Here is a 24,691-nt window from a genome sequence, read left to right as displayed (position 1 = left end):
AATTTGTGTAAGAGGAGTGAAGACTGAGTTAGAAAGGCAACAAATAGTGTTGCATATTGAATTTGAAGCTGACTGTTGGTTAACGGGGCACTCGAGTTCAGTGAATTCAATTGATCTTGAATGAGCAGTTAGGGAGGGAAGCAGAGAAGCCTAAAGAATAACTGAGTTTGCTCATCCTCATTTAAGAGGAAAGTCTGGCTTTTAGAGGGTAGATAGTAGCATTTGGGTACAGTCATTAGACTAGCAATTCAGAGTGTTAGATATTAATTTAAATATTACCATTGCAGTTAACCAAGTTTAAATTTAATTCATAAATCTGGAATGTACAAGTGAGTCATAGTCATTATAAGACCATTCCTTACTATTGTCAAAACCCATCTAGTCCTCCTTACCTAGTTCTGTCTGCGTGAGACTCTGGACCCATAGCAACATGGTTGACTTTTAATTGTTGATAATGTAGTGCTGGAAAAGCACAGCAGGTCAGGCAGCATCTGAGGAGCAGGAGAATCGACATTTTGGGCATAAGCCCTTCATCAGGAATCACTTTCAATGAAATAACTTTTAAGTGGCCTACCTTCAAGGGAAATTAGGGATGAGGAACAAATGCTGCCAGCTTGTCAATGCCATAAAATAATAAATTATGTTAAATAAATGAGAGAGGCTCTGAGACTAGATTGTTTTAGTTTTTTTGAAGTGCAAATTTCTTTTTCCCTTCTTCTGTCTTTCTGTGCATTCCTCTATTGCTCTTCCTTATTTTCCCTACACCCCCAGTTGCTTCTCCCCGTTCTGCTGAGTAAAATATTATTTTGACAAGCGATCTTTAGTCTTCTGACTGCTCATTAGCATATTTGATAAACAAAGTACAGAACAACCTTGATTATCCCAACGAGATGGACGGGGAGTATTTTGTTCGATAACTGGTCTGATCGTAAACAAAGGAAGCCATGCTGAACATAATTATGTAAAAATAGCATGCGGAGTTTTTATTTCGTTTAATCGATAAAATGTATGCAAACACTAGATATTGCCGAAAAAATTCATGGTATTTTACAAATAAAATCACTTTTTGTGTAAATAAAATTCATTGAGATGGAGGTCAGTTATTATTTTTCGAAGAAAATATCTAGCCACTGTTGCTTGAGGTGCTTGTGTTTCTTTGCTCCATTGCTCCAATCACAGCTTCGTGTACACTACCAATGATGCATCTATTAGATGTATATTGTTGGCATCAAAAATATGTCTTTAGACACAAGGTTTTGCTTCATAGCAGGTATGAGTCAAAATAATTATATCTAACATGAAGTAATTTTAAAATTTTAAATACTTACTATCTTAAAATTAGTTGTATCATAGTAAATATGGATATTTTTGGCAATTTTGCTTGGTCATAATTTCCTGCAATTAAAACACTGGAAATACATAAACCACCTTTTTTATCGCCCAGTACTAACTCCTCACTTATCCTGATTTTATTTCATTCACCAGTTTTCAAATTGAAACACCATTCAAAATTCTCATCGCAATTCTGACAACATTCTCACCATTTCAGACCAGGTGAAATTCTATCCATTCATTTTCAATCTTATTTGATTACTGGAATGCTCTTCTGATCATCCTTCCCCAAACCCCCAGCCCTACTCCATAAATGTTAGACCATTTAAAATCCCATATTCTGTTGCAGTCAACTCATCATCCTCCTTGCTAATGCACTCAGATTTCCCGATGGCGATTGCCGCACTAGTGTTGATAACATCTCTTTGAAACATTTTTACAGGACTTTGAGATCTTGTTTAGATAATCTGAAATTCAGATAACTGAGGTTGTTCTGTATTTTCAAGTGACAATCTTTTTGCTTATGGTCTGAAATAAGCAAGTAGATCATTGTTCTTTTAAACAGGTGTAACGACAAAGGAGGCAAGAAAAAAACAGATGGCAAAGGTGTAAGATACAGGAAACGTTCCCAATATTTTTGTTTACCTTTCATGTGGTTAATAATCACATATGCGATGCACTTTATGATGTTAAAGATTCAGATTGTGAAATTCAACTACCTGGCATGTTTTTCTGGTGCTACAAATGCTATTTTTCCTTCAAAATGGTGCCTGCAGTGCAAGTGTGTACGTCTGTTAGACCTGTCAAACATAATTTCAGACAAACCAAAGAAGTGCCGATGCTGGAAATTGGAAATTGCTAAAAAAAAACTCAGCAGGCCTGGCAGCATCTGTGGAGTGAAAGCCAAGTTAATATTTCAGGCCCAGTAAATCATAACAGTTCTGAAGAAACTTCACTGGACCCAAAATGTTAACTCTTTCTCTGCTCAGATTCTGCTAGACCTGCTGAGTTCTTACAACAATTTCTCAATTTGAAACATAATTTTAGTGTGGATGAGTAGTAAGTTTTGAAGTGTGGAGAAGGAGGCCTCGATCATGACCTCAATCAACCTATTTGACTCTATGATTCAGAGATGCCGGTGTTGGACTGGGGTGTACAAAGTTAAAAATCGCACAACACCACGTTATAGTCCAACAGGTTTAATTGGAAGCACACTAGCTTTCGGAGTGACACTCCTTCATCAGGTGATTGATGAAGGAGCGTCACTCCGAAAGCTAGTGTGCTTCCAATTAAACCTGTTGGACTATAACGTGGTGTTGTGATTTTTAACTTTATATTTGACTCTAGCACTACCAATTTGGAGTGTAATGTTCCAGCTTGCCCTTTCTTAACCTTGAGCAGCTCACAATGAGTTCAACAGCCAGCATAAGCGCCATAAGCACTCTTTTTAAAAGAGTCATCAACTGCATTATGTTTGTGATTGATTTTCTGCTGGTTTTTGCTTTGATTCTAGAAGTGTTTTGGTAGTTTCCAGAGTTATTTAAAGTTACTTCAGTCTATTGAGAATAGTATCGTACATGCTATAGAACTTCATTACCTTTTCTTCATAACTTGTATCCAATCATAGTACAGTAGATTGTATAAACCTTTTGCCTCCAACATATCACAGAAGGAATAGAGCAGGCCAAATAGGGAAGCAGCAGCAGGAAAGGGCTCTTCAGAGTAGACTACATTTCACTGAAGGTGTTAGGGGTGCAGTTCTCCTGAGAAACAGTATTTTAGAAATCTTATTCACTAAGGGCATTCTTATTGAAATCGACCACTTTCTGCATCCACAAACCTCAGACTAGGAAAAGGATGGCATAACAAGGAGCTGTGAAATTGATTGTGGCCACTAATCACTTATTGGGACTTTCTCCAGACCGAAGCAGGTTATGTTTACGCCCTCACCCAGTTTTCATGAACAGCTATTCAGGTGAGATCAGTGAGGCTATGTATTCTGAGAAAATGGATTTGAAGCATGAAGACATGGCTTCACCAGATTTGCAGGGTTTTCCCCCATCCTGCAGGGTGCCATTTAGTGTGCTAGAGTTACTACACCTACACACACACACACACACACACAGAGAGATGTATCAGCAACAAAAGGAATTCTGTGTCGGTGTGAGTCATGAAGATTGTTGCCTGCCAACCTGGCAGCTCATTGACAAGAGGCAAGTAACATTCATGCCATCAGTTCTGAGTGTGATATTCCTCCTTCTTCACTACCATCCTTTGATTCTTGATTTTCCCCCATTTTGTGGGCAGATTGCAGTTCTTGATCATCTGAAAGCAGAAAGAGATTGTCCTTTGAGAAAGTTGGGAAAGCATGAGATGAATACTTGCACAATCCGCAGCTTATAACGAATTATGTGATGTAGGTTAAGTGGTATGTGAAAAGATGACTTGTGTGTGAGAATATTTTTTCCATGGATAGAATGTGAACATTACTGGCAAGATCAGCATTTGTTGTCCATCCCTAGATGCCTATGAGGTAGCAGTGAATTGCTTTCTTGAACAGTCCATCTAGTATAAATACACCTGCAATAATGTTGGAGGGGATTTCCAGGCTTTGGGACCAGTTATAGTAAAGGGATAGCGATGTTGTTCCAACATGGGACTGGTTGTGGCTGAAGGGCAACTTGGCAATGGTATCCTTATGCATCTATTGCCCTGTCCTTCTAAGTGGCATTTAGAAGGTGCTGTTGAAAGAGTTTTGGTGAGTTGGTGCACTGTGTGTTCTAGATTTATGTACTACTGTGATTAAGTGTTGCTGGGGAGCACATCTTTCAAAATGGTAAGTGGGGTGCTAATTAAGTGGGCTTTTTATTCTTGTGTTGAATAAATTGATTCAGTGAATGGAAAGTATGCCATCTAAGATAATTTGCCTCCAGTGATTCCAGTCATGTTATTTTGTACTAAATATGACTTGAATGAGTGGAGAATTTCCCCCGATTCCCATTCATTTCATGTTTACTAGAGTTCCTTGATGTCATTATGGTCAGATGCTGTGTTTATGTCAATGGCAGTCATTGTCACCTCGCCTCTTTAATTCAACTCTGCCTGTGTTGAAGCAAATGAATGATTCTGGTAGAACGCAAACTGAATATCGATGGGGAGGTTATTGTGCAAAAGCACTACCTGATAATCCTGGTAATGACATGTACTATTACTTCACTGATGGTCAAGAGTAGACTGGCTTAATTGGTGACTGGGTTGGTTTTGTCCTCCATTTTCAGGGTATCACATACCTGGGCAATTTGGGTAGGTACCAATGATGTAGTTCTCCTTAAACAGCCTGATGAGGGATTCAAATATTGTGGAGCATATATCTTCAGTATCACAGCTGGGATAATGTCAAAGCCTATAGACTCTGTTGTTTTAAGTACCTTTAACTGTCTTTTTAATATTGTATAGGGGTGAATCAAAAGACTAGTATCTGTGATTTAGAGGGCCTCGAGGAGAGCAAAATGGTTAACAACGCTCAGAAAACTTGACATCATTCAGGGCAAAGCAGTTCACTAAATTGGCACTGCACCCATAAACATTCAGTCCCTCAGCACCAGTGCTCAGTAGCAGCACTGTGTGCCATCTCCAAGATGCAATGCAGAAATTCATCCAGGGCTCTTTAGACAGCATCTTCCATATCCATGACTGCTTCCATTTGGAAGGACTTGGCAGCAAGTACATGGGAACACCACCTGCTAGTTCCCTCCAAGCCACTCTCCATTCAGACTTGGAAATATATCACTGTTCCTATAGTGTTGGTTCAAAATGCTGGAATTCCCTTTCTAATGACATTGTGTGTCCACATAGGCTACAATGGATCAAGATGACAGCTCACCACTACCTTCTCAAGGGTGACTCGGGGCCGGCCAATAAATGTTGGCCAACCAGCGATGACCACATCCACGGAATGATTTTTTAAAAAAATATTAATTCATAAAACTAAGTCTAACACTTTTTTAAAAATCAATACCTTGTTGGAATACCTGACTAATTAAAATCTACTTGCTATTGCTTAATTAATCTGGAGAATTAGTCATCAAGAAGTCTTTATTTTGCATGTCTTCAGAATCACGGCTTAGGTTTTAGAACTAAGGAATGCTACCCAGCAAATATTGTTTTTGTAGTGTATGCACTTTTAATTACATTGTAAAAAATGTGCTGTGAAAATTATTTGTGAAGCTGATTTTGTAAATGGGATGTAAGACTTTAAACCGATCTTTTAAAGTTGGAAAAAGCAAATTACTGAAATCGGTATTCAATTTTATTTGCTTAAAGCTAATTTTGACATTTCAGTTTTAAACTATTCATTTTATAGATCAATTAAAAAATCAAAATTCAGTACTACTTTTTTTTCATTCACCTTACTCATAGAGCTTCATAAGTGAATTTCTTTTTTGTTACAGGCAATCTAATAGGAACCCCATCCAGCATAAAATCATCTGGCAGTTCAGTCCAATCACCGCAAGAGTTTCAAACTTTCACTGAACCAGATACAAGAAGTGATAGTTTCAGCAATTCACAACAGTCCTCAAACAGAGAGACAGCTAAAGGAGAAACTCTTGACCAAGAAGGGACTTTAATTAGTAATAGTCCTGTGCTGGGCCTCCCACCAACATCTGGACCTCCTGAAATAATAAACATTGAACATTCAAAACAGACTGAGAGTGGTTGTGAAGATAAAGACATTTCTGATGTTACTACTGTTACTTCAAGTGGTGTATCAGGGTATAAAAGAGCTCAAAATTCAGTCGGGGAGGAAGAGGCAATAAAAGAAAAAAAGAGAAAGGGAAATAAAAAGTACAAACATGGACCTGGCAGACCAAAAGGAAGTAAAAATAAAGATAATGTTTCTCAGCTTTCTCTCTCATCTGTATCACCATCGTCATCAGTTACATCTGCTGCAGGCAGTGTGGCAAGTGTAAGTCTGCAGAAATCTCCATCCCTACTCCGAAATGGAAGTTTACAGAATCTTAGTGTCAGCTCATCTCCAGCAGGTTCAGGTGGGTGTTTGCATATACTTGTGTACAAAAAAAACTTAGTATTTAAATAAAATCATCTATCTTTTTGCTCATCCTCCCTTGGTTTGCTCCAACCTCCCTCATTTCCTTCTCTCTTTCCTCCCCCTTCTCCCCCCCCCATACTTGCCTGCACACTTGCACCTTGGTATGGTTGGAAGTGTTGCAGAGGATTCTATTCTAGTTATTTACACTATACAGTCGCTTTGTGGGGTGTTATTAATAAGATGTTAAATTGTCCATCTACTGTCCAGGCTAGGTGGGTTAGCTGTGGTAAATGTGGGGTTACAGGGATAATGTAGGAGGGTGGGTGTGGGTGAACAGACATTCGGAGAGTCAGTGTGGTCTGGATGGGCCGAATGGCACTTCTACACTGTAGGGCTTCTATAATTCTATGAAAAGCACAAAATGCTGCAAATTTGGCAGTCTTTGCAGAGAGTGAAACAGAAATGTGCCTCCAGTCAACTATCTTTCATCAGAACTGGGTTGTTGATCTAAAAAGTCAACTCTGTCTCACTCTTTTCACAGCCATCACAGTACGTCCAGCATTTTCTGCTTTGATATTAGATTTTCTGCTTCTTCAGTATTTTGCTTTTGGATTTTCAGAATATTCCAAACACTAGAAAGAGAAACTGAAAGTCACGGAAAGGGAATTCCAAAGAACAGGTCAAGGCAAAAGAAATAGGAATGGACAGAAACCACATTCAAGATGGGAGGTAAAACTGGATGAAACTTTAAGCATAAGATGGGGCAAGAACCTTGAGAGTATTAAGATAGGAAATTGATTGATTTTAAATTCAATGTAATGAGCAACTAGAGTACAAAATAGGTAATCGTGTGTTGGAACAGTTGAAGGTTGCATAGAAAGAAGGTTGGAAAACCTACAGTAAGAATATTGAGCAAACAGATCTGGAGATGTGAAAAGCATGGACAAAGGTTTCAGAAAAGGCCTTTAAGTGGAAAATGTTGTTGAGCTGGAAATAAGCTGTATTTGTAATGGTAGAATTTATTAAGTTTATTGTCACCAATAGGATAAGATTAAAGAAGCTGATTTTTAAAAAATAAAGTATTTTAAATGACAAGCAGACAGTGTTCACTTATGGTTTTTACTATGTAGCCCTGTACTACATCCTATGGTATGTTCTACCACTGCCAGCAGTAATGCTGGATGGAAATTAGTGCTAACTATTTCAGCATCCATTCCGTATTCTCCTTTTTCATCTTGCACCTTGCACTTGTATAATATTCTGGTTCGCAAAATGTTAAAAGCAGTAGCTGAAATGGTTAAGACAATCAAAGAGTCATCCACAGATTACACTCTATCCATGTTCCTGATGGGATAAGGCTTCCACAGGCTAGTGATGAAAGAGTCTGAGAATTCAGTAGATATGGTTGTATTTGATGGTTATTTGGCCTGTCTATGGGCAGCTGTCAATTTTGACACACTCCGAACTTTGTCCCAAGACCCAATGTTAGGAAAGAGAATTTAGTAGGATCGAATGGTCTTGGCTGTACCTTGTTTGCATTCTGTTTCGATGTTTAGCTTCATAACGGAGGAGAGAATTAAGAGTCAACTTATAGTAGTGTGGAATTGAATTGGTCACTGGGAATGGTGGGTTTCTTTTCTTAAAGGTATTAGTAAATTTGTTGATGTGTTCATAGAGTCAGAGCTATATGGCATTGAAATAGACCATGCAGTCCAACCCATCCATGCTGACCAGCTATCCTAAATTAATCTAGTCCCATTTGCCAGCATTTGGCCCACATCCCTCTTAACCCTTCCTATTCATATACCCATCCAGATGCCTTTTAAATGTTGTAACCAGCCTCTACCACTTTCTCTGGCAGCTCATTCAATACATGCACCACCCTCTGTGTGAAAAAGTTGTCCCTTCAGTCCTATTTAAATATTTCTCTCCTAACTTAAACATATGCCCTCCAGTTTTGGACTCCGCTACCCTGGGAAAAGATCTTGGCTATCCACCTTATTCGTGCCCCTCATGATTTTATGAACTTTTATAAGATCACCCTTCAGTCTCCGTCGCTGTGGGGAAAACAGCCCCAGCCTATTCAGCTTCTCCTGATAGCTCAAACCCTCCAACCCTGGCAAAATCCTTATAAATCTTTCTGAACCCTTTGAAGTTTCACAACATCCTTTCTATAGGAAGGAGACTAGCATCGAGTGCAGAATTCCAAAAGCGGCCTAACCAATGTCCTGTACAGCTGCAGCATGACATCCCAACTTGTATGCTCAGTGCACTGACCAATAAAAGCAAGCATGCCAAATGCTACCTTCACTATCGTAGCTACCTGCGACTCCACTTTCAAGGAACTGTGAACCCGCACTCCAAGGTCTCTTTATTTAGCAACATTCCCCAGGAATTTACCATTAAGTGTAAGGGTAAGTCCTGCTCTGATTTGCCTTTCCAAAATGCAGCACCTCACATTTATGAAAATTAAACTCAGTCTGCCACTCCTCAGTCCACTGGCCCATCTGATTAAGATCCCACTGTACTCTGAGGTAACCTTCCTTGCTGACCACTACACCACCAATTTTGGTGTCATCTGCAAGCTTAGTAACCATACCTCTGGTGTTCACATCAGAATCATTTATATAAATGACAATAACTGGTTGGACATTAAAATTGCTTTTTTTAATAAACCCTTAAGAATAGTGTTGGTAAAGTAATTAACTAAATACTTTCCAACTTCCTCCTTGCGCAACCTTCAACTATTCTAACACACACTGCCGTATTTTAGACTCCAACTGCTCATTGCTTTTAATTTAAAATCTATTTCTTATCTTAATGTTATTAAGCTTCTTGTCCCATCCTGAGTTTCATCCAGTTTTACCTCCTATCCCTTACTTTGACTGTGTTCTTTGACCATTCCATTTCCTTTGCCTTGACCCCTGTTCTTTGGAATTTCTTTGCCATGATTTTCAATTTTTCTTTGTAGCTTTTGGAATATTCTGAAAATCCAGAAATAAAATACTGAAGGTGCTGAAAATCTAGGTTCAAAACAGAAAATGCTGGAAGTTTTTGCTTTCTTTTTAACTCCTTTGCCAATGCTTGAGTTTTTGTCTAGTTTGTAACCTATGTGCTAAGTACAACAATTTTGCAGGCTTCAGGAAGCTTAAACTAAATAAATGCAAGAATTCATGTATCAAGTTTAATGCATTTTCTGGGTCAACAGCCGCTTGCCTTGTATTAATGCAGTACACAAAAGCATTGTTTCCTTCCATAATTTAATGAGACCCGAGACATAAATGAAACCAGGTACAAGGAAATTGGTCTTTGAATCCTTTTTGCAAACAATTACCATGGATCTTAATTCAAAGAAGAATGTTCTGTCTTCAGAACCAGCAAATAAAGTGTTTACAGAATCAGGTTTTGTTTGGATTTTGACTTCATAAAACTGAGCATATGATATTTTTAAGGAGATCCCCATTTCATTAGCAATATTTTTCTGTTTTTATTTGTTACATTGAAATAGATATAATGAAACACTTTACATAGTGTCAGAAAATTGAAGCAAACATTCCTATTGTCCTCTTCCCAAGCCCATGCATATTTCTTCCCCAAACCTTTATCCAATTTCTCTTTGAAGTTGAAGCATCTCTCAGATGGTGCTTCCAAATCATTAAACCTAATCACACCTCTGCCAATTTTCTGACAAATCAGTTTAAATCTGCCTCTTGTTGTCGTGCTTCCTATCGATGCCAACAATTTGCATTTTCTTGATCTAGCAAAACAGTTTTATTTTATACATCTCTTGTGAAAACTCTCCCTTTATCATCTCTGGTCTAAAGAGAATAATTCAGCTTCTCTCATGTCTCGTAGCAGGAGTACCTCATCTGTAATGCCTTCCAAGCAAAGCTACTCTACATCCTGTTTATGAGCTTGATAACCTTTCACAAGTATTGTGTTGGATTGTACATAGTACTCTAGCTATTGTCTACCAGTGATGTATTAAAGTTTATAGTTTACTGACAACCTTATATATTTGTATTGTCATTTCCGAAGTTTTCTGCGCACCATTCTGTTCCTGCATTTCTCTTAACATCGTACCACTTACCTTATTTATGTCTCCTTTTGTCACATCTGCATCATTGTTCAAGGAATCAAGTTGCAGTTGAGAAATTTCAACACAGATTGTAGGCTGACACTTAATTGCAACATTGGAAAATGTTGCATTGTCAACGTTGATGTCTTTTGGAAGGTATGAAACTGAGTCCCTGTCTGCTGTCTGAGGTAGAGGTAAATGTTCACATGATACTATATTGTACAAAACCACCGAAGCTCTTCCTGGTGTCCTCAATATTTATGATCAATGTTTCTGAGACACTTTGCTGACATTAAAGATAGTGAACAGTATTGAAGAGTTGAGCATTGTGATGATAGGAAGATAAAGCTTGTCAGCGATGCATTCGTTTCAGCAACAGAGAAACTTACATTTTGAGAAATAAACTGGAAATATTTTTGAAAAATGTAAGTAACTTGAGACACCGATGAAGATTTTACAAGCAAGAGGGAAGGTTAAAATAAATGTCTTACAACATGAGCAGTGGAAAATGCGCTATGTTGTATAGGACAGGAGAGAAAAGTTAGGAAAGAGTACAGTTAATTACACAATGTAAGTTTTGTGATGCGATAGAATCAATAATAATATTTGGCTTGAAAATAATAAAATGCTGGAGATCACAGCGGGTCAGGCAGCATCCACGAAGAGAAGGCAAGCTAACATTTCGAGTCTAGATGACTCTTTGTCATAGCTGGCATGAAGTGTGGAGGGAGGAGCATTTATGCAATAAAGGTGGTGGGGTGTGGGACAGGAAGGATGTTGCTAGTTTAGACGAAGTGATCAGAATGTGAGAATGGCAGAACAAAATGTTTGTCTAAGTGGCACTTTGGAGGGAGAAAACAGTCCCACCGGGGTTGGGGAAGGGGAAAGAGGACATGCTGACAGATGTAAAAGTAAAGCTAAAAGGAAGGGCAGGAATGGAGATGGGTTCCCAGTTTGAAGGTGTTGATCTCAATATTAAGTCCAGAAGTTTGTATGGTACCTAGTCTGAAGATGAGATGTTGTTCCTCCAGTTTGTGCTGTAATTCGTTGGAGCATTGCAGCATGCTGAGGACAGAAATGTGGGCATGAGTGGGATGCTGTGTTAAAATCAACTCTGGTCCATGTGTAAGCATGACCCTGACTTTCCTGCAGCTCTGGTGTTCCCATGCGCCCCCCCCCCCCCCCCCCTTTCCCCCAATTGCATAAATGCTGGCCCCTCCACACTTCACGCCAGCTCTGATGTTGTTATCCAGACTCCCCGTTAGCTTACTTTCTCTCCATGGACGCTGCCTGACCCATTGTGATCTCCAACATTTCTTGTTTTCAGCATAGATTCTTGCAACTGCAGTAATTTGCTCCTGCAAGACTTGGCTTATTTGTGCTGTTTTTTTGACCAATTGAAGACTAATCTATGATCCGTGCCTGGGCCACATGGAGGGTTGAAATGCATGTGCTGTTGATAATGGATGATGGTGATGGGTGTGGGGTGGTATGGTATGGTGATGTCAGGGAACATGAACAGTGGAAGGCGAGCCGAACAACCAAGAAATTTGCCAGGGATTGTTTCTGTAAATATTAGGGTGAAATTGATAAGAAATGCTTCAGATACTGAAGCAGTCAACATTCAAATACAACGAGATCTGGAAATATCCAGGCTTGGACTGACGTGGCAATCTAAAAAACTTGTTGAGTATGATAAAATGACAAGAATAGTTATTTGACACAACTTCCATTCGAAAGTGTTTTTTATGGTTTTTAAAAAAGGTCACTAAAGTTGAATGAAAACCTTTTTTTTTTACAATTGTCAGCAGAAATAATTAAATGGATGACTTCTATCAACAAAGATATTGAAAACTATGTACATCCCTGGCAACCCTTATTCTGGGTAGCAATGTGTGGTGAGCAGCCTCAAGTGGAGGAAATGTTTTGCTGAAATGGTATCAGTTGACTGAGGCATGATAAACTACATTAAAACCACGTGGTGACGCTGGTGTTGGACTGGAGTGGATAAAGTCAAAAATTACATGACACCAGGTTTTTATTCAAACTTATGCGAAAGTGAGGACTGCAAATGCTGGAGATTAGAGTCAAGATTAGAGTGGTGCTGGAAAAGCACCAGCAGGACAGGCAGCATCAGAGGAGCAGGAAAATTGGCATTTTGGGTAGGACCCCTTCATCTTATGCTCCTATGATGCTGCTTGACACCTGTGCTTTTCCAGCACCTCTACTCTTTTTTTTTTGTCCAAACCTGTTGGATTATAACTTGATGTTGTGACTTTTGATTTTGACTATATTAAAACCAATCAAGTCACACTTAAATTATCCAGATCCAAAATCTTACCAGTGTTAAAGCAAAGCAATACTAAATGGGACAATATTCAATGAGCATTTCTGTAAATGATTGCAGCATATTGATGAATGCGAAGCTTCACATAGTAAGTTAGATTAATTTTTGAGCTGAGATTTGCACAATCTGTTTTTCTTTTCAGGTGTTTACACAAGTAATGACGTACCAGTTTCACTGCAGAATACTCTACCAGGCTTGATCTGCAGTACTCCACTTTCCAGTTCTATTTTACCTCCACAAAGTGCAGCCCATTCACAACAGATGTGCACATCACCTTCAGCTCCTGTTTCTGTTGCAGCAATGGTTTCTACAACCCAGGTAAGAGATTATTTACTGGTTTAAGAACTAAAAGACCCTAGCTTAACTGTAGCATGAAACCTATAATTTGATCTTTTTTATTGGAATACAATATTATTTTGACCCCATCTTTTTCTACCAATATGCCCTCAGTCACATTTGGGGAAAAACAAAAATCATCTGCCTGTGCTCAGTTCTCTGGGCACATAATGTCCTTGATATTTTAACTGTGTGGCAAATCATCTTTGGTTAATGTTAGAATAGACTGAATGTAGGGTCATCACAGGTACTGCTTTTACTCGCACAATTCTGGCAAGAAATAAAGATCAGGGCATAATGTCTGAATTATTTTCTTTTTACCTACCTCTCCATGTACGATTTGAATTGCTGACTGGGTCAGATTAGTAATGCAGTGGGAATTGAACTTAGCCCTTGTGTGAACCAGCTATTCTCGCACAGTTAAATGAAAATTGTATTAATTGTTTGCCTCACTTCAAAAGACCATTCATTATGTCCATTAAATAAATGGTAAATGCTCACAGCTAATATTTAAGTACTGACTGTGAAGTTATAAAATGATTCTCTAATTCTTTTTGTGCCAGTCAATAAACAACAAGCACCATAGATTATGGTGATGAATTTTGAAGACTCTTTTTAAAAATAAACGTTCTTCCAAAAATGGATGCGACTCACACTGCATAAAATATGAATTGATGTGGGTGGTCACTGTGTTGAAATGTGGACAAAACCATGCAACAAAATCTGGACAGTATTCGGGCATGGGAAGGCAAACGACAACTAACATTCTTATCACAGATGTGCTACTTCCAATAATAGAGAACTTAGAATCATCTCATGATATTCAACAACATCACCATCACTGAATCCACCACTATCAACATCCTGGAGTGCAGGGAGTTACCATAGACCAGCAATTAAACTTGATTTGCCATATAAACACTGTGACTAGAAGAGCAGTTCAGAGGCTATGAATCCTGCAATGACCTGACTCCACAAGGCCAGTCCACTGTCCACAAGACATCTGGGGTTTGTTGGAATATTCCCAACTTGTCTGGATGAGTGTAGCTTCAAAAATATTCAAAAGTTTAATCCCATCCAGGACAAAGCAATCTGCTTGATTTGTGTTATTGACATATTCACTTCCTCCACCACTGTGACAGTAATGTGTGCCATAATGTGCACTGCAGAATTTCAACAAGCCTCCTTACACAATACCTTCCAACTCATGATTACTACCATCTAGATGGACAGGAGCAGCAAATGCATATGAACTTAACCACCTGCAAGTTTCTCTGCAAACCAAACAGCATCCTGACTTTGGAAATGTATCACCATTTATTCTTTGATATTGGGTCAAAGTTCAGGAACTCCCTCCTTAACAGCATTGTAGAGGTACCTCCATTAAGGGGACTGCAGTGGTTCAAGATGGCAGCTACCCACCACCTCCCAATAACCATTAGAATTGGCAGTAAATGTGGCTATTGGTTCAGGCATCAAAGTCCCACCATGGTGTTTAAAATGCCCTTTTAAGGCCTCTGGAGTGGGTGGTTGCAGTTTTGAAATATGAAAACAACTTGAAATTCAGACTACATTAATGTTGCATGGCTTATTTAATGAAATGTTTGTGCAAAGGTACTTCAGTTGCTATCACAGATTTTAAAAATACTGTCAAATTGATTCGCTTTGGCAATCAATGCAAAAAGTTATTTGAATTGCTTTAGTCATTTTGTCTCAATGACTTAAACGATTAGTCGTATCATTGTAAGGATCATACCCTGAATCAGATTTGACATTTTAACTTGCAGGATCATCTCACCACAATAATTTATCTTTCTTTCCATTGAATTGGATGTTCTGTCTTTTTAGAATGATTTCATGATACTTTATGTAGGAATTAGATCCCACAATTAGATAATGCCATCACACAAGCATCAGGTGAGAGAGAATGCATACTTCCACTTTTCTTTTCGTCCATGAAACTTTTACTAATTCTATTCTACTGTAACATGCTCTGTGGATAGTTTGTTGAAACACGCATTTAAAAGTTGAAGTACAGGCTTCCTACCTTCTGATGTAACTGTAATGTGGGTGTTATTTCTTCCCAGGCATCTTTTGAATTCATTTGTTATTAGGGATCTGAATGCATCCTGCACTACAGGCCTTTATCCTTTACATAGGACACTGGGTCGTAAATTATTGATGAGTATCTTCACTCCATCTTTACAAATCCACCTGTTGACATGGGAATGGGCAGAATCTCCTAGTGGGGACTTCATGTTTGGCATGACTTTATTTTTGGGATTTTTCTTTTGTTTATTCAGGAGAAATGGATGTTGCTGGCTGGACCAGCATTTGTTGCACTTGGGAAGGCGGTAGTGAGCTGCTGACTTGAACTGCTGTGTTCTATTTGGTATAGGTAGACCTGCATAGATCTGCAATAAGGCCTAGTGCCAATGTGAATCTTGTCTTCTCATGCTGGTGTTCTCACTAAAACTTATTAAAATTTTGCACACAGCCCATTAAGCATATTGAAATTCAGGAGTGCTTCATTCATGACACTGATGTGGCTCAGTGATACTTGTGATTTTGCTGCTGTCTGATGACAAAGCCATTACAACTGGAAATTTTGGCATTGTAGTCCCTTGGTAGTATCTGTGCCATCTTGGGCGGCACGGTGGCACAGTGGTTAGCACTGCTGCCTCACAGCGCTAGAGACCCAGGTTCAATTCCCACCTCAGGCGACTGACTGTGTGGAGTTTGTACGTTCTCCCCGTGTCTGCGTGGGTTTCTTCTGGGTGCTCCGGTTTCCTCCCACAGTCCAAAGATGTGCAGGTCAGGTGAATCGGCCATACTAAATTGCCTGTAGTGTTAGATAAGGGGTAAATGTAGGGGTAGGGGTACGGGTATGGGTGGGTTGCGCTTCGGCGGCTCGGTGTGGACTTGTTGGGCCGAAGGGCCTGTTTCCACAATGTAATGTAATCTAATCTAATCTTGTTCTTCTATTACAACATAAGACTATTTCATTCTGTAAAGCAGCAACATTGACTATGCCTTGGTCTGAAATTTTTGCAGGAATTGTGATTTGATTTGGTCTGCTTCAATGCACGTTTTCACCAGAGATGCAGTGTAACTCGATGATTTTTGAAGTCCCATTCTGATATTTGCTTCTCAAGATCAGGCCAGTGTCCGGTCCCCTTTCTGTTAGCATATTTGGTCTTTAGCATCATCTTCAGGATGGATGCCTTTCCTTTCATTCTTGCACCAATTTTTCACTAACATTAAATTCCTTCACTAATATGGTTATTTGACAGGTTAGCAGTTTTTGACTTTTAGCCTGGAAGTGGCACATTACTATTATATCACTTTTTTGCTGGAAGACCCATTTCTGTTCGTCATTTGCCATAGCCTGTTCTGTGTGGGCGTGATTCATTTACAGACTAACTCAGAGTTGACATAGTAACTGGTTGAAACCCTTTTTTCTCCATATTGTAAATTGTTGTGACTATTTGAAATTTGACATTTTTGTATTTGTCTGAGGTGAGTACAAAACTAACAACTTTGACAATATGCCTCACTTTTCTAACAATATTTTAGAATTTCCAATATATATTACTCCTTTCATTATCCTTGACAATGTCTGTAAATGTCTCTCAGCTTTGATGCACTTTACCTTAGGGAGAGGCTGAATAAGCTGAGGTTGTTGTCCCTGGAGTGTCGGAGGCTGAGGCTTGACTGTAGGGGTTTTATAAAATCATGAGGGGAATGGATAGGCTAAACAGACAAGTTCTTTTCCCTGGGATGGGAGAATCCAGAACTAGAATGCATAGGTTTACAGTGAGAGGAGAAATATTTAAAAGGGAACAAAGGGGAAACTTTTTCAGGCACAGGGTGGTGCGTGTATGGAATGAACTGTCAGTGGAAATGGTGGAGGCTGGTACAATTACAATATTTGAAAGGTATCTGGGTGGGTATATGAGTGGGAGGGGTTTGGAAGGATGTGGGCCAAGTGCCATCAAATGGGACTAGATTAGGTTAGGATAAAAGGTCGGTATGGACAAGTTGGACCGAAGGGTCTGTTTCATGTTGTACATCTCTTACTCTATGACTTGATGTTGTCTGATGTTACTTCCTTGTTAATTTCATTGTACTTTGTTCCATCAGATGCATTTTAAATATTTCAAAAGAAAATGAATGAATGTTCTGTAACTTTCCCTGGTGATTAATTTTGTGTCTTGAATCCACCCTCATTTTTCTTAGATGCTTACTTCGTGTTTCAGGTGTCCGGGTGCTGTACCTGAGTCAGATCTTTCTCTGTGTTGACCCAGTAACACCTAATTCTTAGTGGTAAGATAGTTCTGCAACTATCTATCTTGCCTGTTTTTTGGCACATTTGCCATTCAGTTGGGTAGCTGATTGGTCCATTGTAGAATCGCCATAAGAAAAAAACAGCCCATTTGAAACTACTTCACCTATTCCCCATTTTAAAAATAAAATTATGCTTTGGATGTGAGCAAGACAGCGAGACAACATTTCTTCCTTACTCTTGTCAGCCCAAAAATAGTAGTCTATTCTTAATGAAAAGGAATAGCACACATTTATCTTGCACTAAGATGTACCAAAGCATTTTATCAGTGAGTGCTTTAAAGTGTAGTTATTCTTCTCATGTTGGAAAAGTGGCAGCTAAATTGAACACAGCAAAGCCCCACAGTAGCAACAGAATGCATGACCATACACCTGTTTCATTGATATTCAAGGAAGCAATATTGATCAGAATCAAAAGTACTCCCATGCTCTACTTCTGAGCAATGCCTCAACCCTCACCTTCAAAAGATAGGTACCAATTTAAATCTGACTAAAATATGGTACCCACAGTACTACACTAGAATCAACTTGTCCTATACTTAATAGTTTGCTTATGACTTATTTTAAAACAGGCCACTTCTGCAAGTGTTAAGAATTGACTCTATAGTGTAAGATTACAGTTGCGTGTAAACCAGACTCATTGAGCACCTCCATTTGGAATATTCATAAACTCTGTTGTACGCAGTCCAGCAGGTTTCTTGGCAATGTTTTTTTTTCCTTGTTCATAATTATTATTTTTATTGAATTCAGTTTCAAAATTTTTCACTCTGGAATTTGGACTTCATTCTGGAGACAGCGAAAAAGGAACAGAGTCCTGTTTATCTAGCAGAGGGAAAGAACAAATAATGTACCATTTCTAAACTTGAAATCAGCTAACCTATAAAATGAAACTGAAACTAATGATTGACAGGATAATCTATGGTGGAGCAGCCATTAAGGACGACATGTATTGGGTGTAAGTGAGGTACTATAAGACCATAAGAAATAGAAACAGGTATAGGCCATTCAACTCCTTGAGCCAGCATGGTTGATCTTACTCCTGTCCACTTTCCTGACCTTTCCCAATAGCCCTTAATTCCTCTAATGATCAAGAATCTATCTCAGCCTCAAGTACATATTAGGATTGTGCCCCACAGCTCTCTGTGGCAAGGAGGTCCGAATAAATTTAATCCTCCAAGAGAAGAAATTTATCCTCATTTCAATCTTAAATTGGCGTCCCTTTACTCTGAGATAATGTGCTCTGGTCCTAGACTTCCATGATGGGGAGCATCCTCTCAGCGTTTACCGTGTACATACCATGCGAATCCTATATTTTTCACAGAGATCACCTTTCACACTTCTGATCTAAAACTGAGTATAGTTGTCACCTGTTTAGTCTTTGCTCAGAAGACTATCTCACCATACCATTATTCCATTGAACCTTCTGTGAACCGAATCCTATATTTTTCACAGAGATCACCTTTCACACTAAAACTGAGTATAGTTGTCACCTGTTTAGTCTTTGCTCAGAAGACTATCTCACCATACCATTATTCCATTGAACCTTCTGTGAACTGCTTCCAAAGAAATGATATATTTCCTTAAATAAGGGGACCAAAACTGCTCTCAGTACTCCAGATGTGGTCCCACCAGCACCTTGTACACTTGCAATACAACTTCTGTACTCTTAAACTCCAAACAATTTGAAATAAGGGCCAACATTCCACTAGCCTTCCTGATGACCTGCTGTACCTGTATACTAGCTTTCTATGTTTCACATAGAAGTAACCCCAAATCCCTTTGTGTTGCAGCTTTTCTCCATTTAAATAACACTGTGTTCTGTTGTTCTCACTTCCAAAATGAACAACACATTTTCCCACATTATACACCATTTTCCAACTGTTTGCCCACTTATTTAACTTATCAATATCTCTCTGCAAACTGTATCCCCTTTGAACTTGCCTTTCCACCTATATTTCGTGACAGTACATTCAATTCTTTCCTCTAAGTCATTAAGATATTTATTGTAAATGGTTGTTGTCCCAGTACTGATCTCTGTGGAAATTGGTCAGTTGCAGGTTGCCAATCTGGAAATGCTTTCTGGAAGTCCAAATAAAACACTGTTTCTGCTCTACCTACTCTGAAACTTGCTCGAAGTTCTAATAAATTAGTCACACCCAATTTCCCTTTTATGCAGCCATGCTGATTCTGTTTGATTAGATTATGATTTTCAAAATATGCTGCTTTTACTTCCTCAGTAGTTGATTTCAACATTTGTCCAGCAACAGATGTTAGGCTACTTGGCCCATGGTTATCTCTGTTTTGCATCCCTCTGTTTTTGAATAGGACTGTTACGTTGGCTCAGTCCTCCTAGTTCTTCTTCAGATTCCAAAGATTTTTGGAAAATTATAACCAATGCATCCACTATTTCTGGATCCTAGGATGCAAGCCATCACGGTCTGGGACTTATCTGCCTTCAGCCCCCATTAATATGTCTAATGCCACTTCTGTGGTCCTCCTGATGGGACTTAATTCTTCACTGTATTCTTTAATATTAATTACATGTTTGAAGTAACTTCCACTGTAAGGGCTTATGCATCACAACTATGGCGATGTGCAATAAATTCATTCAATTTAAAAATCTGAGTTTGGATTTATTTAATGATCTGGCCTTGACAGCCCTCTACAATAAAGAATTCCCCAGAAAAGCACCATCTTAGGGAAAAATCCTTTCCATCTCTCTCAAGCTGGTTACCCCTTACACTGAGTTTGTGCTTCTTGTTTTAAGGGGAAATAACCCTCTCAAGCCCTCTAATAATCCTACACGTTTCAATAAAATCTCCTCTCATCTTTTCTAAAGAGCCTAACATTCTCAACCTCTCCTCATTAGACAATCTCTCCATACGTGGGATCAACATAGTGAACCATCTCTGGATTGCCTCAATTCCATTATATCTTCAGATGTTCTGTTCACAGAATTCTGTGTGGTCTGACTAATACCTTGTATTTTCTCTATTTTTATACTGCATTCTCTTTGAAATAAAGGTTAATAGTCCATTTATGTTCCGTATTCCTGACTAAATTTGGATACGAGCTTTTTGTACTTCATGCACAAGGATCCCAAATCCCTTTTCAGTCTGTCTTCATTTAAATACAGGTTGTTCTGCTATAACACATGTTTCATTAACATACATTCGCTGTAACTCGATTGATGAATTGGGGTCACTGTTTCTAAAGCATGAACTTGTAAAACTTGTATTGGCTGTGATGCAACTGCATCACCCACACTAAGTGCTGCTTCTAAAGCGTGATTTTTCTATAATGCGGGATTGCACAAGAAAGCAGCCATCGTGTCATAGACAAACTATCTGTAATCAGCTCTTCTATTTTTCCTGCCAAAGTACATAACCTCATTTTTCATGCAATATTTTACCAATCAAGTTTTTGTCTACTTATTTGCCCTATCTATATCCCTCTGCAGATGTTGTCATCGTTTCATGCCATATTACAGACTTGTGTGTAATTTATTAATTCAATTATAGCCCATTCATATCTGTTACCCAAGCCATTAATATGGTAAATCTTTGACTATGATCTCCAGCATCTGCAGTCCTTAGTTTATCCTTCTGTGTGGTAGAGCTTGTGGTTTGGAAGATGCTGTCAGAGGGGCCTTAGCGAGTACTGCAACACATCTTGTAGATCCTCCACATGGCTGACATTTTGTATGGTTTTGGATAGGGTGCAATTCAAGTGGATATTTTGTCCTGAATGGTGTCATACACTTTACATATTATTGGAGCTGTATCCATGCATTGTATTAAATCACGCTTCTATGTTGTGGTGGATAGGGACTGGGGAGACAAAGGTGACTTATGCACCTGACCTGTTGTAGTATCCAAATGATTTATATGGCTGGTATAGTTCAGTTTCTGATCAGTGTTAATTTCTAGAATGCTAATAGTGCAAGGGTACTGATTTAGGATTTTGAGCAAGAGATGCCAGATGGATGCAAGGAAGATTTTTTTTTAAATGTATTGGTTGGGAACAACCTGGAAATTGCTGCCTGTGAAGCAGGAGGCAACATAACAAATTCCAAAGGTCTTTGAATGTTCTTGGAGGAAAAAAATGTTTGCAAGGCTACAGATATAAAGCAAGGGTTAATTGTAATGCTTTCTAGTAACTAGTATTCCAAGGGCCAAATGATGACGTTCTGTGACTATTGGATTCTTCCTTTTGCACAATAGCTCCCATTAGCATAATTTTAATGTTGCTTGGTACTCTAACAATATTTATGATCTGTATGAAATAAATTGACAATGATTGCATATTTCTTCCCCAGTGAGTTTCCCCAGTTGCTCTGAAGTCCAAGAGTGACAAAAATCTGCAAAGCCGGATGAAGGGTTTCCACAATATCTGTGAATGGGCTAGTGTTGAAGAAACCCCTGGAATGAGCACATGTGATTTGTTGTCTGTTATGCCATTAAGCAAACCTACAGCAGATCAAGCCAGAAGTCAAGAACACTGTGAGTGCAGACCACTTGGGCTTTTGATGAGTGTTAGAGACTAGACCAGTCTCCTCCAAAATATATTATGGGAGATATCCTAGATCCTAACTTTCATTTTACTTAAAGGCAAGTGTAAGGCACTCTGTTCTGGATATGATTCTATTGGTTTACCACTAAGCTGTTTGCAAAGCGTACTACATTCTTGGAATGCAACAAAACAAAGGATTGGTACATTGTTGACATACTTAACAAAGCAATGTATTATTTAACCACTAATTATTAATTGTTCCAATATAGGCAGCATCCCACAAACACACCCTTCAGCTAAATTCAATGCAGCAAAATAGTTTTTGTTCTCACGTGCTGTCTCTCTTCAGTCCAATGGAAAGAAACACTGATAGAAACAATCTGCCCCTTCTGATTTCTAAGAGGTAAATTCTATGTCTGAGTCTTAAATCTAGCAGCAGAGTGGACTCTCGCTGTCTGCTCCAGCAGCTAGCCAACAAAAATCCAGCTGAAATCAAAACCAAAGTGCTCTGGCTCTGTGAGAGCCTGATTATGCGTGCTCATGGTTTTGTCTTACACTGGGGAAAAACTCGAAGCTACTTACAACTGTGACAAAACTCCTCTGCAAGAGAAATGGGAGAGAACGCATCTCTTAAAGGCACATCTTCACATGAGGAAGAAGTACTTGTGATCAGATCCTTTCAATGTCATTTTTAAAATAGCTTTCAAATAAATCTCAGTGAGATCTATTTTCCATGAACTCAATACAATGTGGGATATTGGCGTGTTTGTCACACTCCTGAGATCCTCTCTTCCCAGGTGACTGATGCTGTTGAATTATTGTTCCAGGTCAAAGAGTTCAGGTTATATGTAGAGGACTAGATTAGAATCTGGAGGAAACAAATGAATAAGTTGGCAAGGGTGTCTGTAGTAGTCACAGCTCTGTTCAACCTGTGGATGAAGGATCTACCCCCAACCCAGTACCCGAACTTCATCTGTGCAGATATTTGTTGTGGCATTTAAGTTCAAGCTTCCTAGAGTTGGAAAAATCAACAGTGATAACGAATGCTGTTGTAAAGCTGGCCAGCTACTATAAGGCACGGTGCCTTACAACCAAACAGGAGTAAATTAGTCTCTAATACAGTCAGTCTTCACTGTGCCAGCATTAAGAGGAAGCTGAAATCTGTAAGTGAAGACTGTTAGTATGGAAGGACAAAATGTGGTGTTGCAGACTTGGAGGGCTGAAGGGCCTGTTCGTGTGCTCATGGGCTGTATTGTTCTTCATTCTTTAGACAGTACCTGGAGGGCCTAAGACTGAAGCACTGTCGCTACCCTGTTTACCCAGGCATCATCCTTGACAGAACACCCACGTGCAGACAGCATAGAGGAAAAAGTAGTTCTTTGCAGAAGCATTCTTGGTAAACTGACCAGTACCTCAAGAATCACGAGTCAAAACCTGAAGGAACTCTGCTCTTGTATTCATACAGTCAGCTGCAGAATACTGTACCCGGTTTGGTCCCAGTTAAACACACTGATGTGCAACTCAGTTCAACAATGTGCATCATCGCAGGCACTCCTTGACCAGCAACTTGCACTGACACCCATTCTTGAGCAACATTATTCCCTCCTATACTGTATCTGGAGGGTAGTTGTAGCAGGCAAGCCACTGGACAAGGTCTACTCCAATGCAAGCCTATTCTTACTCAATATCCTCAACTTGCCAGCAGTATGCCTTTCTCCATGTCATCCCATATGATTTAACTCATCATGCTGAGGAGTGACAGCTGAAGACTTGTGCTGGGTTAAAAACGTTGACCAGAAATCATTCTCATCGTAGACCATGTTGCTTGTACACCCAGCTTTAAATGCTACCTTTGGTGACGTGGCCCTTTTTAAATGATTTCTGGATTGACCACAATTTGTGTGCTCCCAGCCAATATAGGTGGGATCACCAAAGTTATCATGCTGCACCTGTGGTGTATTCAAAGAGTAATTAATATGCCGAGGATTGACCACTGACTGACCTAGAAGATGGTTTTAAGGAATACCATCTTGTCACTGAGGTTATTGCTTGGTTCTGTGACATCTTAAAGAATGTAATACAAAACTACACAGCTCTGTGATATGCACAGCAAATTCTGACCTTACCTGCTGTTCTGGCTAGATTTGAATAACCTTAGACCAGGTGCTCAAGTAGCAGGCTTTTCCTGTGCAGGTCTTTTCAGATGAAAATCCCAGTATTTTGCAGCTGATCAAGATAGTAAACCGTTTTCAATCTGAAAAGTTACTGTTCCCACCACTACCTGCAAATGCTACTTAGTCATGCTCTTTGCCATATCTTTTATGACCTTCTGAGGCTATCCTACCTCTGCTGAGGTTCATTGAGTCGAATGAGTGATTTTGGGTGCTGCTTGTAATACTTCCACTTCAGCACTAAAGAGTAATTTAATAGGTTTGTAAGGAAAGGCAATTGAAAATAGATTCAAACACTGCACAATCCTCCTTCATAGAGTACATAGCTGACGGTGTGTGTCATGGAGTTCTACTTGAGTGTGTCACTGTACGCGAATGAGTAAGGGATAGGAGAAGAGTTAGAAAAGAATAATAACAGAATAATGCATTAATCTTTAATATTAAGAAGATGGACCAGCTTTATCCTTGCGACTTTGCCTTCCATTATTCTTCAGGAACATGCACTATTTGTGGGCTTTTCC

The 24,691-nt window shown here is 39.1% G+C and overlaps 1 protein-coding gene across 1 annotated transcript in view; it reads left to right on the top strand.

The window, feature by feature from the left end:
* LOC122550028 (protein AF-10-like) overlaps positions 1–24,691 on the top strand; it is a 148,529-nt gene that overhangs the window by 102,890 nt on the left and 20,948 nt on the right. Inside the window, exons 6-7 of the mRNA XM_043690436.1 lie at positions 5,784–6,380; positions 12,950–13,125. Of these exons, the coding sequence (XP_043546371.1) occupies positions 5,784–6,380; positions 12,950–13,125 (773 nt within the window). The remainder of the gene's footprint in view (positions 1–5,783; positions 6,381–12,949; positions 13,126–24,691) is intronic.

This window comes from Chiloscyllium plagiosum, chromosome 5 (assembly GCF_004010195.1).
Source record: "Chiloscyllium plagiosum isolate BGI_BamShark_2017 chromosome 5, ASM401019v2, whole genome shotgun sequence".
NCBI lineage: Eukaryota > Metazoa > Chordata > Chondrichthyes > Orectolobiformes > Hemiscylliidae > Chiloscyllium > Chiloscyllium plagiosum.
This window is presented reverse-complemented; position numbering and strand designations above follow the sequence as displayed.